Source organism: Periplaneta americana, chromosome 5 (genome assembly GCF_040183065.1).
Source record: "Periplaneta americana isolate PAMFEO1 chromosome 5, P.americana_PAMFEO1_priV1, whole genome shotgun sequence".
NCBI lineage: Eukaryota > Metazoa > Arthropoda > Insecta > Blattodea > Blattidae > Periplaneta > Periplaneta americana.
In genome coordinates this window covers 61,037,345-61,054,193 of record NC_091121.1, presented here as the reverse complement: position 1 = coordinate 61,054,193, position 16,849 = coordinate 61,037,345, and the positions used below count along the sequence as shown (strand labels likewise).

At 34.0% G+C, this 16,849-nt stretch overlaps 1 protein-coding gene across 1 annotated transcript in view; it reads right to left on the bottom strand.

Annotated features, from left to right (window-relative positions):
• Window positions 1-512: 512 nt before the first annotated feature.
• Window positions 513-16,849, bottom strand: part of LOC138699709 (uncharacterized) — an 86,219-nt gene continuing 69,882 nt past the window's right edge. Inside the window, exons 24-29 of the mRNA XM_069825792.1 lie at window positions 14,314-14,533; window positions 10,157-10,790; window positions 7,765-8,059; window positions 5,539-5,872; window positions 2,935-3,195; window positions 513-871 (exon numbers count right to left, since the gene is read on the bottom strand). Coding sequence (XP_069681893.1) covers window positions 797-871; window positions 2,935-3,195; window positions 5,539-5,872; window positions 7,765-8,059; window positions 10,157-10,790; window positions 14,314-14,533 — 1,819 coding nt within the window. The 3' untranslated portion in view covers window positions 513-796. The remainder of the gene's footprint in view (window positions 872-2,934; window positions 3,196-5,538; window positions 5,873-7,764; window positions 8,060-10,156; window positions 10,791-14,313; window positions 14,534-16,849) is intronic.

The following is a 16,849-nucleotide window of genomic DNA, read 5'->3' as shown; positions in this document are numbered from 1 at the left end:
TTCCCGTGGTTGCTTACATTTACTGATGTTGAATAATGTTTAGGGTCTTCATTGGAACAGGTTTTTCTATTTCTGTAGAATGATTTCTACATTAATACCATGATGCATACAAGACTGGTAGTGCTTTGCTAAGTGGTGTTACATAATGAATTAATTGTATTCATACTTAAAGGGCAGGAAAATCGCTTGAACTGGTGATGAAAATTGTTTTCCAAATTCAAACAAGATTCATTAGATTCTCATGCTTGCTTAAGTGTACTAGTGTTCAATAATAATAGGGATTCTAGACTTTCATATGAATTGCTAAATTCTGATACAAGACTGACAGTGCTTTAGCTATTTGATTTTCATAATAAATTACATTACATTTCTTCTTGTAGGGTAGTATTTACATCTGAGGAGTAAGGTAATTTCCTCCAAGAGCTAATCACATTGCAATGCTTGTTAGGTTAAGTGGTGTTGAGCAATTTTTGACGACTTGTCTAGCCTACAAATAAGTGTAAACAGTAACGTGCATTTAGAGTTCTTTATTTATTTATATACAGTATACAATAAGTATCCACAGTTGGACAGAAAAATAAATAGATACTACCATTCTACAGGTCGAAAAAAATAGAATAAAATTAGCACTAAACCCTTTAACTGTTTTTAAACCTTACAAAAATGCTTCTTATGAATGATATTTTTAATATTATTATTAATGATGAAATGTAAAATAAAATAATGAACATGCGCACTTTAATAAGGTCTAACAATTAAAGAGCTATATGATTGTATTATTAGGATACCAGCTTCATCAGGCAGGATAGTCCGTGTAATCAGTTGATCCATGTGGTTCCTTGTGGTCGGATATTTTCAGACTTTCCCATTGCTGTGGGAAAAAAAAAATGCATTTTAAAATCATTTTAGTTGAGTATCAGTCAAGTAGCTTCGTTTGCCTCTACTCTGTCAAGATTTGAGTTATGCATTTTTCATTCAAACCATGGATATGACGTGACTCTAATATTGTAGGACCTACATGACTCTAGGCTTCAGAGATCAAGATAAGTATGTGTTACGATATAATACAACTGTACTCTTTAATTTCTATTTTAAAAGTTTGTTGTGGATCTTAGAGTCAAAAGCAAATTAAAGGTACCAGTAAAGTTTGTGTGTAAGAAGATAAAAATGTTACAAGCAATGTATGATATTGTTCATGTAACAATTCGAAAGAAAAATGCATTTTATATAATGGTGATAATATTGAAAAAATGATATAAAACGATCAGAAGTAGGATGTGTAGGCTGCTGGATTAGTGATTGTACAGCTTCCACTGTTCGCATTCTTCGTAGTTTATATGATAAAAAAGGAGAGGATAAATGAGGCAATCATACCTGATCTGGATATTAAAAAAAGAAATGCCCACAGTTTTATTTATCCTGTTGCTTGTATACACTGTCGGTCAAGAGTTTATGGATAGGGAGTTATTTTATTAATATTAAGTACATTTTAATGTTTTCATATTTTCAGTGAACAAGTAAACACTGTTATTCAGAAAAAGGGACAGTTATGTCTTTTCACATCATTATTCTCATATAGAATAGAGATGGGATCTTGATACTCGTGATACCTCGATATGGTACCTATGATACTCAGTAGTATCGAAGCATGTCTAATACATTGATATCTTTACAATACTTTCAATTTATGCATTTCAAATAATATTCAATTCTAAATCCAAGAATTTCAGCATGTAGTGATCATGTTAAGATCATCTCTCCAAAAGGCAAAACTCACTGTACCTGGCACACACAGTTCCCTCAATTAGTGACTAGAAAACAGAAATACTGTATACCTGTTCTCTGTCAGTGCAATGCATGTGTCGCCTCTACCCTTTTCCTATTGCCAGTCAGTTCAATTAGTGAATACTGAATAACAAAAACTGGTAGTGTGGAAGAGTACTGTCAACTTGTCAAAACAGTTTAAGTTATAAATACCTATATAAGCAATACCGTAAATATAAAAGCAGAATAAACCGTAGATTCATAGAACTAGTTACAATACTTGTAATTTAAAATAAAAGCAGTGACGCAAGAGGGTGAAAGCGATGGTGTGAGAAGAGACGTACTAAGAACAAAAAATGGTGCTTTTCTTAATGTTTTCATAATAATTAGAATTCACTTCCCTCTCAGCTTCGAGATATTTTTTAGCAGGTTATAGTGTTACTACCAATACTGTAGTGTGTAGTTCGTTTGTGTCTAATCATTCAACAGCATGCAGTACATTGTGTAGCATCTGGAAAATTTATAAAGATTTTTTTAACAACTGAGTATCGAGTATCGGTGTCAAAATTTTGGTATCGGTATTGGGTATCGAGTATCAACAAGAAGCGGTATCGTCCCATCCCTATTCTCACACATTTTCCTCATCAAAGAAGCCCTCTTTCACAGATAGGGTTTCTTTAACTAGTACTCTAAGCATGCAAAAAAGAAAAAAACAAGATTCTCTAAGCAACTTTGAAATAATTCAGCCCAAGCAGTTTCTAAAACTTCAAAGAGACTGTCTTCTGAAGTTGGAGCTTTTTCACGAACCTTTCAATCGAGTTTTGGATTCACACCAGCTCTTTGCTTTTTTAGATACTTCTTACATAGTGCTGTCAGAACCAGTGACAAACCTATCACAGCAACAAAATCGCAGGTCCACAAATCACACCTCACCACTATTACAACTTTTTTGCATGGGAAAATACATAATTTTGTTCATTTCATAAAATGAAGCTCTTTTTCAACATCTTGTTAAGCATGTACTATGGAATGCATGTCAATTTTTTTTTGTCTGCAGATATTCATTTAATGAGACCTTTTATTTGCATTTAATTTCATTCTTTGGCAGCGATACTTATTTTAAAATCTCTTCCAGACTAACATTTCATTTCTATTAAAATAATGTCTTACCTTTAAGAAATGCTCGATGGATGGAGAGAGACACTTAGAGCACATGATTTGTCCTACTCCATTGTCATTAGTAACACATTCGCACTTTTGACAAGGAGAGGGTTTGGCAGACAGTGTTACTCTTCTGGCCCATACATCTATGAACTTCTTGGCACTGGCTCGGCGAGTATTCTTGCCTCCTTGCATAAGACGGTCGATGTTGAACAGAGTCCCATTTGTCTCAAAAGCCAGAGGCGTGCACATATCTTTTGGCAGTGCAATCTATTGAAGCACAATGCATTATCATAATGTAGATGATATTCAGTACCGGTAATTGTTGAGAAATGCTTGCAAATAAAATTGTAGCCTACATATAATAGGACTGGTCATTTCTAGATAATGGCCTTCACTGTTAGCTAATGAAAGGGAGTCACAATTAAAAGAAATACTGCCACACCAAACCATTATTTCGATTATTAAATTGTATGAAATTGTTCAATAACTTGGAAAAAATTGTATGAATTCATTCCTTGCTTTAATTATTTCATTGCTACCTTCTACTCTCGATTAAATACATTTCCTGATCACACATAACAGATTGATCAGCAAAATGCACTTTCACGACAACAACTTTTATCAGTTTCACTATGCTGCCATCTAATAACGTTATAATCCTGATAGAATTTCAGGGAGTAATAGCTGCAGCAGTACTTCTATCTAGCAGTCGTTACCAAAAATTTCATTTTCGACAGAGCAGATCCTAGCGGTTATTTTCTTTTATATATTGTCATTTCATAACATCGGAATGGTCAATCTGATATACACATAATCAGGAGTGCAATTTAGTTTTTAGTGCCTGAGGTTAATAAACACTGGACTGTCAGGAAACCTAAGAAACCTAGCTTAGGCTCACAAACTGTTTGTTGACCATTATGCCTGCTATGAATCTTTCTCTACCTGCATAATGAATAAGTTTGTTGGGCCGTATATTCATATATTTATATTATAATAGAATGTAATTCTATAGGAGTAAATTGATTACTAAGGCTTAAAGAAATTTAATCTTTATTTATAGCTTTGAAGGATATTAGTTTAAAGTTAACTTAAAGCCTTTAAAAGATATTTATTACTAATGTACATAATATATTAAGCCCATCCCTGCTGTAAATATTTCATAAACAAGGGATATCGGCAGGCAAAATATGTAAGAGAGAATGATTTTAAATTCAGTCATCTTCATCAGAAATTAAGAAATATTATTACTTCAATCTGATAGACATATAATTCTTTCTTTCTCTCTTATATTTAGTTATTACTTTATGATTCATGAATGCACTCGAAGGAATGGTGAACAGGAAAAAAGTTTGTAGCAGAAGAAAAATTAGGAAGATAAACGAACTTATGATATATGGATCATATGTAGAGACTAAGAGGAAGGTAGAAAATAGGGAAGATTGGACAATGCTGGCTTTGCAGTGAAAGATCTGCCCTTGGACAGAAAACTATGAATGGATGAATTATGATTAATGTACAATTTTTCTCATATATCAATACCGGTATTTAGCCAGCAGTTTTAATATGTATAAGATATGACAGTGTCAGTATATTCAATCTGATGTTATTCAGTTATTACTTCAGTCATTTCTTTCAATTTGATATAATATCGGTAGCCTATATTATATTTCAGTTAGTCAATAAATAGTCTTTATGAAGAGAGAATGCTAATTTTATCACCTATTTTTAACCAGTAATACCCTATTCTTCTCAATAAACACTGTTAATAAAACGAAATAAAAATGAAGCTTAGTAGGCAAATAATTACACAGTAAGAAGCAGGTCTTGATTGGGATTCACATGTATCAATGACCTATATAATTACTATCAACTTTTAAATTTCCCCTTCACACAGAAAAAAAAACCTATGTACGCCACTGCTCATAAACATAAATCAAATAAATACCTGCATTATATTATTTTGAATATTAAATATCAATATCAATAATAGATGCTGTTATTAGGCTACATATTTTTATAGTCACTTCTTACTACTATGCTTGAATTTTTATTATTCATGCCATTTTGCTTGTATACATTTTGGCATGGTACTGGTACAGGGATGCAGAACTGGCGAGAGAGTGGTGGAAGCATGGGGAAAGCGTTGGTTCCCCGTCCACAGTCCATCAGTGTTGAATGACGTCTCTATGATCCGAATCCAATCACATAGTACAGACAATGAATACAAATCCCCTCCCCTACCAATTCAATGATGCGTGGGGTGAAAGGAAGGGATGAGTGTCCTATTCTAGCTTGTAATTACACCACAATTGGCGCCCAGTTCTGCAAGCCTGTACTGATATCTCATTTGCCCAATTATTCTTTACCTATATACAATATAAGCATATCAGTACATAACATAATAACATCAACATCAACACAATCCTGAATATATACAAAATAAAAATTTGATAGAAAGGAATGAGAACATGTTAATTCAAAATCTCGCTAGCTCAAAACTGACTACATGTAACAATACTTATACAAATTAAGCATTGATATCAAGTATGGTAAGCTGAGTACTGGGCACTGGAAACTTGCTAGTCAATTGAAAAAGAGATATCAAATTACCTGTCTTAGAAGTGGAAAACTTGGCATAAGGCTCTTCAGATTACGACCACTGAATGCGCCATTCAAGTCCACGCCATACACCTTGCTCATCTTGTCCCGTCCCGATCTCAGCTTGAGAGCGTGTGGCTGCAGTATGTGCAACGTGATGTCATTTTCGAGCAGTGTATTGATCATGGCACTATAGTCATCACCAGTGTCTTGGCAGGATGCACACTGCACCAGAACTATTGTTTTTGAAGCTGCTATTCGGAATGGCAAGTGGGAGGCGAACCAAAGGGCACCAAAAGCACTCAGGCTTTCAGTGTTAGTTATATCGGATGTGGCAATCTGCAGACTGTTAACAAATTAAACAAATAAGAACGTAGGTATCATACCTAAGATATGAAATTGCTAGGTTTTGGCGTTTATTCAAGTATGAAAGAGATTTAGAGATTTTCAATTGTGTTTTGAGATTTAACATCTCTGAAGTTTCAAAATTAACTTCCGGTTCCATCATCAGATTCATATCACTAAATACTTCACAGAGCAGGTGACATTTTGGCCTTTTGCGAAATGACCCTGCTGATGTATTAAAATCACAGAGGTATTACGTTTCAATTACATAGTCTGAAAAATCCGTTCTTCTTCACTAAGAATGTAAGTATTAGATCGTCCTGTATATAACGAAAATAATTTAAATGAGGTTGCAGACACACTAGCAAATATAACTAGCAAATATATTAAGGACCAAAAATAAGAAACGAAAATACTTTAATACATCAATAAAATTGTAATAAATTTAAAATTTGAGAAAAACTTGCTGAAAATGCAAGAAAATTAGTAAAATAGGGAGAACCTTTACATGATCCAAATTCAATTGTGATATTTCACATCAGGTATTGCAGAATTTAACTTGTCGTAGCAAATGATTGGCTTGCAAAACATTGATATAGATTCAGAATTGTAATTTCTCCAAACTGTGTGTAATATATAAAATCTGAACAAAACATTTACCAGTACAGTGACTACCGGTACATATTGTCACCTGAATGCAAGAACTAGGTAACTTGATTTTTCATATTTTGTGACATTGCCCATTTACTTATTTATTGCACTAAGAATATGTCTCGTTTTCTTTTACCTATTTGTTATACTGGAAAATAGATGTCGCTGGTATCGTTCGATCAGTTACCTAGATCCTGGATTACATTTTGTGCGATTTTTGCTATGCTATAAAAGAGGTAACTAAAAAACGCAAATTTCGAGTTACCTAGTTCTTGCATTCACGCGACGATATTATTGACGGATGATCAACATTTTGTATCATGTAGAGCCCTCACAAAAGAAGAAAACATCATATGCAAATATTGGAAAACTAGATCACTAATGGCTTCATTCCTAGACGTGACTCACAACAGAAACCAACCAACCATAATAAACCAGAAGAAATGGATATGGAAAATATAAGCACTGTCTTGTAAAGTTCTACAACCAGTGACAATACCATAAAGAAATGTTGATGCGAAACAACAAATTAGTTATTTTCATATGCCGGGACACTAAATACTAGACTGTATCATATAGAGAATAATAATATGCTTGAATGTAGAATTCCAGAAATTATCCCTGTCTACACACCTGCAAGAAAAAGGTCATAAAGACGCCCATGCAAAATTTAGAATGCACAATTTTAATAAAAAAAATTGTATTTCATTAATATACATAATAACTAGGGCTGGCAGTTTCCGACCTTGAACCTTGAACTTGATTGTTACATTTACTGTTCATATCGAAGGGAAGGGAATATAAACAATACAGTTTAAGAGTACAGTATCGAAAGAGACCAATTAGAGCACAGTAAACAATATTAGGCAATGCAACCATGTAGACTATGAGTCAATAAGAATTTCTACAACCATTTAACCTATTTCTGCTTGTGCTTATAGTGACAACATACCAGCAATGTCCACCCTAAAAGCAATGTTTTGAGTTGGAAACCGTCAGCCCTAGTAATAATAAAATTTTATAAGTTTTAGATGCTGTAATGCTAAATATATAATTTGTTTGACATTTCAACCACGAGGAATAAATGCTACTGTACTTGCAACTGAAACACGACAATTAGCCTAATTCATGATCTGGTGGTGGTGGTGGTGGTGGTGGTGGTGGTGGTGGTGGTGGTGCTGCTGCTGCTGCTGATGATGATGCTGATGGTTATGGTGGTGGTTGTTAATTCTGTGACCATACCTGCGAAGAGTTTTTTCTGCTCCTTTGAGGGAACTCCAGATTTTTCCATTAGAAGTGCGAGTATGAGGTTCATTGAATTTATTTCCACCAAATCCAACAACAGAGAAACGAGTATCAAGACTTTGATGGTTCATCGCAGAATCCAGTTTCAACAGTAGTTCAGCCAAGTTCATTTTCTTGATGCAAGGGGACTGCTCTACCACAAATACAATATCTGCAGTCTTGACATTTACCCCATGGAACACTTCCAGCTGACCTGCTTTCATTGTGTTGCCATTCGAAGACAGACAGCGCACTGTGAAAAACAGTTCATATTTATTATAATAAACTTTGCATTAAACGTATTAAATATAAGGGTAATAATCTCCATAACTAAAATTTTATGGTAAAACATTTTCACTCCAATTTGTTTGTTTGTTTGTTTGTTCGTTCGTTCATTCGTTCGTTTGTTTGTTTGTTTGTTCCCTGTACAATCTATTACGGATTATAGGTTCGTCATTAGATACTCACACAAACACACACATAAGCACACAAAATAAGATTTCTAGTATGAATTTAATTTTAACACTCTTAAGTTTTTCAAAGAAATAGCAAAACTACCAAAAGACATAATAAATAACAAGATACATAATACATTTTCAGTTTACAAGACATTAAAATAAATAGACTAACATAGATTAGATAAAAACAAGATAGGCCTACATAATGAAATTACATTAAACAAGTTTAGCCTACAACCTAGGTGATTTATTAGGAGAGTGATTGAACCTTTAAAAACAAAGAAACTTCATCTCAGTTATTCTGTATATTTATTATTAGGCCTAATATTGTTAGGAGAAAAATTATATGCAATAGTAATGAAGGTAAGTATGGCTTTAATGTAAAAAGTCAGTAATTTTGAATGGCATGGACTGGAGCAAAATAGTTTTTACTCTGGTTTTCAAACATTCATAATTTAAGTGTTTAATATCTCCAGGTATCTTGTTGTATAATAAGATACCTCTATGAGAAGTACTGTTAACACTTTTGGTAATAGTATGACAATTTTTATGCAAGTTGTTGGCAGCTCTAGTGTTATGGCCATGAATTTCAGAGGTTTAATGGAGAGACTGGTTCGGTTTGGCTGATTGGTTGGTTGGTCCATTCATTTGTTTATAATGGGTGACTGGCTAGTGAGCTGGTTTTTCTAGTTTGGTTAATTTATTTGTTGGATTTGGTTTGTTTGGATAATTCATTCATTGATTGGTTTGATTGGACAGATTGTTGTTGCTTGACAGATAAGTAGATTTGAGTTAAATCGATGATTTGTTGGCTGGTTCGTAGAGAGAAGGTACAGTAAGTATGTAGGTAAGTAGGTGGGCCTAGGTAGGTACGTATGTGATGCCTAGTACTGTATATAATGTACCAGTATGTATGTATGTATGTATGTATGTATGTATGTATGTATGTATGTATGTATGTATGTATGTATGTATGTATGGTTTGGGTCGAATTTGTTTGGTTTGGTTTGCCTTAGTTTGGTTTTGGTCAGTTAACTTGGTTGATTTCGTTTTGATTGGGTAATTTTGGTTTGCAGTTTGATTTAGTGTTGCTGGTTTTGTTGGTTTCATTTCTTAGGTTGGTTGATTCTTTGGGTTCAGTTCAATTTGGCTTTGGTAAACTTAAACATTTCTGGACTTTGTTAGTCTGGTTTGATCTAGTTCGATTTGGTTGGTTAGTTCTTTTAAGTTTAGTTCTGATTTCTTTGTTGGTGAATTGTGATCAATTCAAGACATTTCTAGAATTTGTTAGTCTGGCAGTATTTCTAAATTGAGGCACTTGTAAATTAGAATTTAATACTGCTGATAGTAGATCGACAGATATTGATAAGACTAAGAGAGTTGAATTTTCATTTGAACGATAAACAGCTGGTAAATTTTATCTACAGAACTCTTATACAGAAGCAGGGTTCTTCACCATGCCGAGAATTTACGAAACACTTTCCAGCTTTACTTTTTTCTGAAGAAAAGTATGTTAAGAATTTTGCATTACTCTTAAAAAATCCAACACCTTCAACTGGGGTTGTTCATTTTTACTATCTACATTTTGTTTAAGAATGAAAAATGAACGAGAAATATTATTTAAATTACAGAGCTAGAGTTCTGGGATTAGATACATGAAAGTACTAAGTGAAAACTGGCCTTAATTCTTTTGTTTCTTTTTTTCATAGCACAACAAGTGAATAGACTACAGTGGATTATAGTGGACTTTATGTTGTCAGCAAACAGCTGGATACATTAAGAAGATTGATTGATTGATTGATTGATTGATTAGTGTATTATAAAATATAAAAAATAAACCTTGCTTAAACGAGGGAATATATTCAGTTTAAGTGCATAACCATGCAACTCACCACAGTTGTGGGGCATCATGATGTCTACACCAGCTTTCTTGCATTGGGACACGTAAGCTGCCACTGACAAGCAAACACCATCTGTCTTGTTATCAGCTAGCTCTGAGAGACACATCTTGTAAAATGGATCAGTTTCAACGCGAGAAAAGCAGGGACGCAAGGGTGAGAGTGGTTCTTCAAAATATTCTGTGCATTGGTTGCTGTCTGATGAGGATTTAGTTTCTGCGTCATGCTGAGTAGATGTCAATGCATGATTTGTCGAGTAACATCGTGCAGACCCGACATGCCAACTATCTGCAAATGTTTCCACTGACTGAGTATTGGTCCCATTTGGAAGAGACAAGTCGTTGGTTGGTTCATAGTCAAATGTTCCCAACAATCCACCTGTTTTACCAAAGTACCATCCAGATAGTTCGACTGTACAGATGTCGTGGTATAAGTTACAATCCACTTCTACTCCAAGTTCACTGTGGATAACAACTCTCTCTCCAATAATTTTGATCCATGTCTGACTATTAACTTCCACGGGCATTTCCACTTTCTGACCATCAACTGTCACTTGTTTGTTAGGATTTATCTCAATTCGGTAGCCCTCTAATAATACAGTCAGTGATTTCTTTACTGCTTCCCTGTTCTAAAATGAAATGAAATCAATTATGCATTAAACCCAAATATAAAAAAATAACAAACGATATCATAAAGTAATGAGAAATTTAAAAATACAAGTTGTGGTAGAATTTCTTACATGAAATATCAGAATGGTTGGACTGTGATGAAGACTATGCACTGAGATTTACTTTCTCCAATGTTTCGGAATTACACACAAGTTTCATTCAGGGTTAGTATTGTCCGACATATAAAATGTGTATCTACAGTGAAACCTCTCCTTACGGACACCCCCAAGATACAGACACTCTTCAAATACAGACAGATCTTTATGTCCCAAATGAAATAATACAGAAATAATTATAATTATAAATTTAACTCTCGTTTACAGACACGGACAGCTGTTTCACAGTCCTAAAGCTTGCTTTACCTCCTGACTGCGGACAGAACTTGGATTTCAATGTGTTACAAAAATGGAAAATTTAGTTTTGAAAACTGTACAGAAATTTCTTAACATAAAAGAAGACGATAAGGGTCTCGTAGGCTACCACTAGCCCAGCCGCCTACCCCTTGTTAGCTGGAAGCGCGTGGATAAATTCATAAAATTTAACCTGTCTGATGTGTCCAAGGTTTCCGCGATCGTGAAATTGTATTCGACATATGATAGGGTTAGTAAGATTATTCTCTTCACTTCAATCAGTTGTTCTGTTTCGAGAGACATGGCACCTCAACATAAAGGTTAAGTTGAAAATTGTAAATTACAGTACTGCATAACTGTAGACCTAGAATAAAATTGCCTGGCACAATACTGTATTTTCCTTTTTCGGTCTTATCTACTATAGTTCAAAGTTGCAAAGAATTTACTGTAGCACTGTAGACTGTATTTAGAATTAAACTACAGTAATACATTTAATTTAAAACGTGAAGGGATACATAATGCATATTATAAATTTACTGTTAGGTTTGGGAGCCTCCCTCCCAATAAAGGACACCTCCCAGATGCGGACAGATTGTTACGTCCCTTTGATGTCCGTAAATGAGAGGTTTCACTGTACTCTGTTGCTGCCATTATAGTTGGCTGCTCCAAAGAAGTGAACTGCCTGCCCCGAAGGTTGGAGAAATTAAATTTTAACGCGAAATTATTCCTCGTACTAAAGTCAATATAAAATCAACATAAAAGAATTAAGAACAAGTAACGGAAATTTCTGCTCTGCATTTTTCAAAAAGATGAAAATTGAGTAAAGAGGTAATATACAGAATACTATAACAAATTCATTTATTTAAGCAACGTGATGATGATTTTTATTATAGAAAAGTTCAACTGAAAAGCAGAATGACAAACACATATGGAAATGTTGCAAATATCAACGGATTCAATTCGGCAAATAGAGTAAGGTTACGTTAGAAACGAGAAGAAAAGTAGGTATCGGTAGCGAGAGTCTCTTCTTTATGGCCTGGATATGTTTCACACCATATAGATAGTTTATTAGATTGGTTGGTAATATTTGGCCGATTAATGCTTCCCTATTTGCCACCTTGCATCTCAACAACAACTAACCGGATCATTGTCCTCTAAGTTAGTTTACCAGATGTCCTCGTTTCCTGGATACATTCCCCGAATTTTGCTCCTTATCTCCGGACAAAATTCGTCCTCGGAATATCCCCAGATTTAATAATTTGTACTCAGGTATCCCCGGATTTTTGGTTCAGTAACTGAAGCGTCGGCTGGAACAATGTTGTAAGTTACAAAATTTTCATTCGGCGTGTTTCCGTGTAATAATGTTGTATGTCATGTTACCTTGCTATACTCTTTGGCTTGCAACTGTCCATCAGTGCAGTACGTGAAATTTGTCCACTCAAAAGTTTGCTACCCTATAAGAACAACGCTGTATGTGTACACATTTTCGCAGCTCCTGTAAATTTTACCAAATGTAACTTATAACGTTGTTCCAGCTGATGCTTCAATTATTAATAATGATCCTTGTGCATTGCTGTGGATGAATTTTGCTAATGCAATTTTACCGTTTTGTTACATGTTGCCATAATCAAAAATGGAGATGAGGACGTAACTGCAGTCGAGTCTTCCATATTTTTTCAAGGTCAATAAAAAAAACTAAACTCAAGGAAAGAACAGAACATTATCCCATCATCAATTAAGCAACTTTTGGCATCCTTAGAAGAAATGGTTCTTATTCCACAACAGAATTCTGAGTCTCTCTTGTAAATTTTATGAAAATGCTGTTAAATATCTCAGTTCCTGTGTTATTCATTCACAAGATATCAATGAAATGTATAGCTAAGGTATTTTCTAGAAAGGGAGAAATTTGAAGAAAAGTCAATTATTTTTCTTCAAATGTAGATGCACTTGACGTGGATGAAGATAATTTATTTGATGAAATTTACAGCTTGAAGAACCATGTGACTTCAGAGAAAATATGAAAGTGGAATGAAGAAAATGGTGCTCTTTGCTCAAAATGTAGTGAATTTTTTTTTAATTTTTCCCTGGGAAAATTATTCCCCGTGCACAACTCCAGAAGTTTATTGAACTATATTTATGTCTTCCTGGAAGTACCCTAATGTTTCAGTGGGGAGTTTTTTTTTTTTTTTTTTCAATGGATATGATAAGGAAATCTCAACAATCCAGAATGAGTTTAGAAATTGTTCGAGCCCTGCTTGCTATCTTATCTGTTCAAGTATTTGCTGCAAAATTGGGATCCAGAGAATATCTCCTTAAAATACATTCAGACCTCTGAAAAACCAGTAGTTTAAATAGTAGATAAGTAGAATTAATCATTTTAGTGGCAGTTTTATGAAAAGGGAGTGACTAAATTTTAGTAATGAAATTGTTTTAGCCAAAATATCAAGAATTACAAATGAACAGATAATAAAATCCTTAGGAACATACCTTTGGAAAGTAGGAGAAAAATGAATGAGAGAAATAAAAAAGTTAAATGTCATATAAAATAAATTTTATATTGTATGTGTGCATATAATGTAAGAAGATCTACTTATGTATATATAAAAAATCGTATGTTTATAAGTGAGTGATAGCTATATGACCGGATGTCAATGCTGTCATTCAACATTGTAATGCACTGCAGCCAAATAAATAAAATAAAATAATTTTAGTGTGTAAATGGATGAGTATGGTATTTTAATTCTTTAAATAACGTTAATACAATACACATGAATGGAAAACAATAGAAATGTTGAAAGTAGTTTTTCAGATGCCGATATCTATCCCCAGAAATTGTGAAAAAAATCTGGTAACCTTAGCTTTAGGGCATGATGGTGAAGTAGATGATTTTTAAAAGTTTAGCTTAATTAAAAAATTAATCTGTTTTTTCAATAAATACTTCTCTTAATTTCCTTTCATCACGATGTAAAACGGATACAGGACCAATAATAGGCTACTTTTATATTGCAGTTGGAGTTAACTGTATCGCTCCTGTGATATCCCAAGCAAGTCAATCTTCGTATGTGCTTACAAAGTTGGGACTGTGGCCTATTAGAATAATGTATCAAATAATTGTATTTAAAAATGATCTTACCTTAATCTCGTAAGTAACAAATGCAGAGAATTTATTATTGAGGAAGTCACTAGCCAGAAGATAACTGCACTCTCCTGTAAAGTCATAGAACTTCTTGTCGAATGTAATGTAATGCTTTCTGCCAGCTACTATGCCATATGCTGAGAAAGGCGGCAATACCGATGTCATGGAGATATTGTTCGTCATGTCATACAGAGTGTCCATTAAGTAGTACCTGTACCTGCAATAAAATGAATACATTTATTTTTTCTTTTCCTTTTTATGATGCTATGTCAAAATTATAATTTATACTTATGAAACAATGTTTAAATAAAATTATATCTTCTGAAATCTACATGTGTAAAAGCTGTATCCTTGACAATCACGAAAATCTGCGAGTTGCAGAAAACACAACTCTTTGCTTTTGTTTTAAAGATCCATCAAGTAAAATAATATGTTCGTAGAAAGAAAAGCAAAAGAACAATTTATTTCAACCACATAATAGCTATGAAATTAATTTGGTTAAATCGCTTGGAAAATAGAAATGAAGGAGACACTACACATCAGGAATCAAAATAACCAGTGCTCTAACATTAAATACCTTACTCTATGCCGATGATCAAGTCATAATTTCCAATTCAGAGGATAATTTACAAAGAGGATTGTATACATTAAATAAAATATTAAAAGATTTTGGGATGGAAATTTCAGCACAAAAATCAAAAGTAATGGCATTTTTAGGACAAGACCCAGTGAGAAGTAAGATAATACACAATAACCAATGCCTCGAACAAGTGCAAAATTTCAATTATCTGGGTTGTGAAATATCTTATCAAAACGAAAACGATGTGAACAAGAAAATTACCAAATTTACACAAATTCTAGGAATAATAAACAATACATTAAAAGCTAAATTAGTACAAAAATCTACAAGAATAAAAATATATAATACACTAGCATTACCCTCCCTTTTATACGGAAGCGAGATTTGGACATTAAAGAAAAAAGACATGAACAGAATCAAAGCAACGGAAATGAAATTTTTCAGGAGGACAGCAGGATATACTCTTTTAGACCGAAAAAGGAATGAAGAAATTTTAGAACAATTAGAAGTAGAGTCAGTAGAAGAAAAAATCAGCAGATACAAATTCAATTGGCTAGATCATGTAAGAAGAATGGAAAATTCAAGAATCCCGAAAATTATGATGCAATATAAACCTAGAGGACATCGTCGACCAGGAAGACCGTTAAGAAGACTGCTAGATGGGGCCGAAACAGGTCTACAGAGGCCTAATTCGTGAAGGATGATGATGATGATGATGATGATGAAGGAGACATTGGAAATAAGAATAAAATTTCATCAGGTATTCTTTTTTCAATGCAGCATAATACGTCGGTTAAGACATTGTTATTTTTATATAACTGAACGAATAACAGAATTTTTTGTGGAATATTATATCTTTCAGTGTCCATTATTATTGCAGCAAAGGGGGATGGGGGTTAAAGTAGATTGCCTCCACATGGTTCTCAATGGATTACAATTAAATTATATACATTAAATACTTTCAAATGCACCCTACAAAGAAAGCAAACTGTTCTACTAAGAGAAACTAAGCATTCTGCAATGGAATACAGATTAAAAACAATTAGAAATACTGTAACTTAAAAACTATCACTGTTGACGATTTCAATGCACATTCAGCTGAGTGTGGTTACTCAGATAGTATTGAACTGTACAGTAACTACACTATCAGACTTTTTAGCATCTAAAACTGGGTATTATCTGACATCATTCTACAGGCTTCAAGAATAATAATGGATGACATCAGAAAGAGATGATAAGATAATTACCACAATAAAATTAAAAAAATAAATAAAATAAAATAATTATAACACTAAATGCTCTTGGAGATAAAGAAATGGCACTGGTACATACTGGGTGTTCATTTCAAAGTGTGTCATAACGTCACTGTTGTGAGTCAGCAATTTGAAGCGAGTTTCAGCTTTTATGTCACAGCAGTCAGCAATTTGAAGCGAGTTTCAGCTTTTATGTCACAGAAGTTGCCTATTAATCAAGGCGTTCAATCTGAACTTGAGAACGTGTACGGTATAACTTGAACGTCGTAGCAACAGATGGCGATCTGTAAAGTCTGTGTGCTACCATAACCTCTTTCGAACTATGTTTTGCGCAGCCAAGTCGTACGCAAGGTATTTGTTATCATCGGTTGCATACGGCAACAATCCAGAATACAAATCAAATGCTCCGTGTCCATGTTGACTGTCAAAGTTAATGTCAACAAATACTGTACGTAAGTAGTCGTCTTAACCCTCTCCCCATATCCCGACAGTAAGAAAAAAAACTCGCCTCAGTACGTGTTTCCAAACAGTTCACATTCCTGCCACTACCGGCGTTACCATACATATCGGTAAGTACTCTTCAGAATGAACGCCGTACTTACAAGGCAACTACTCTGGCACATAGGTAATACACCTCTGCGGAAGTGTAGAAAGATTAAATTATCTAGGCTCATCAACTAGCCGCATGACAGCATACAAC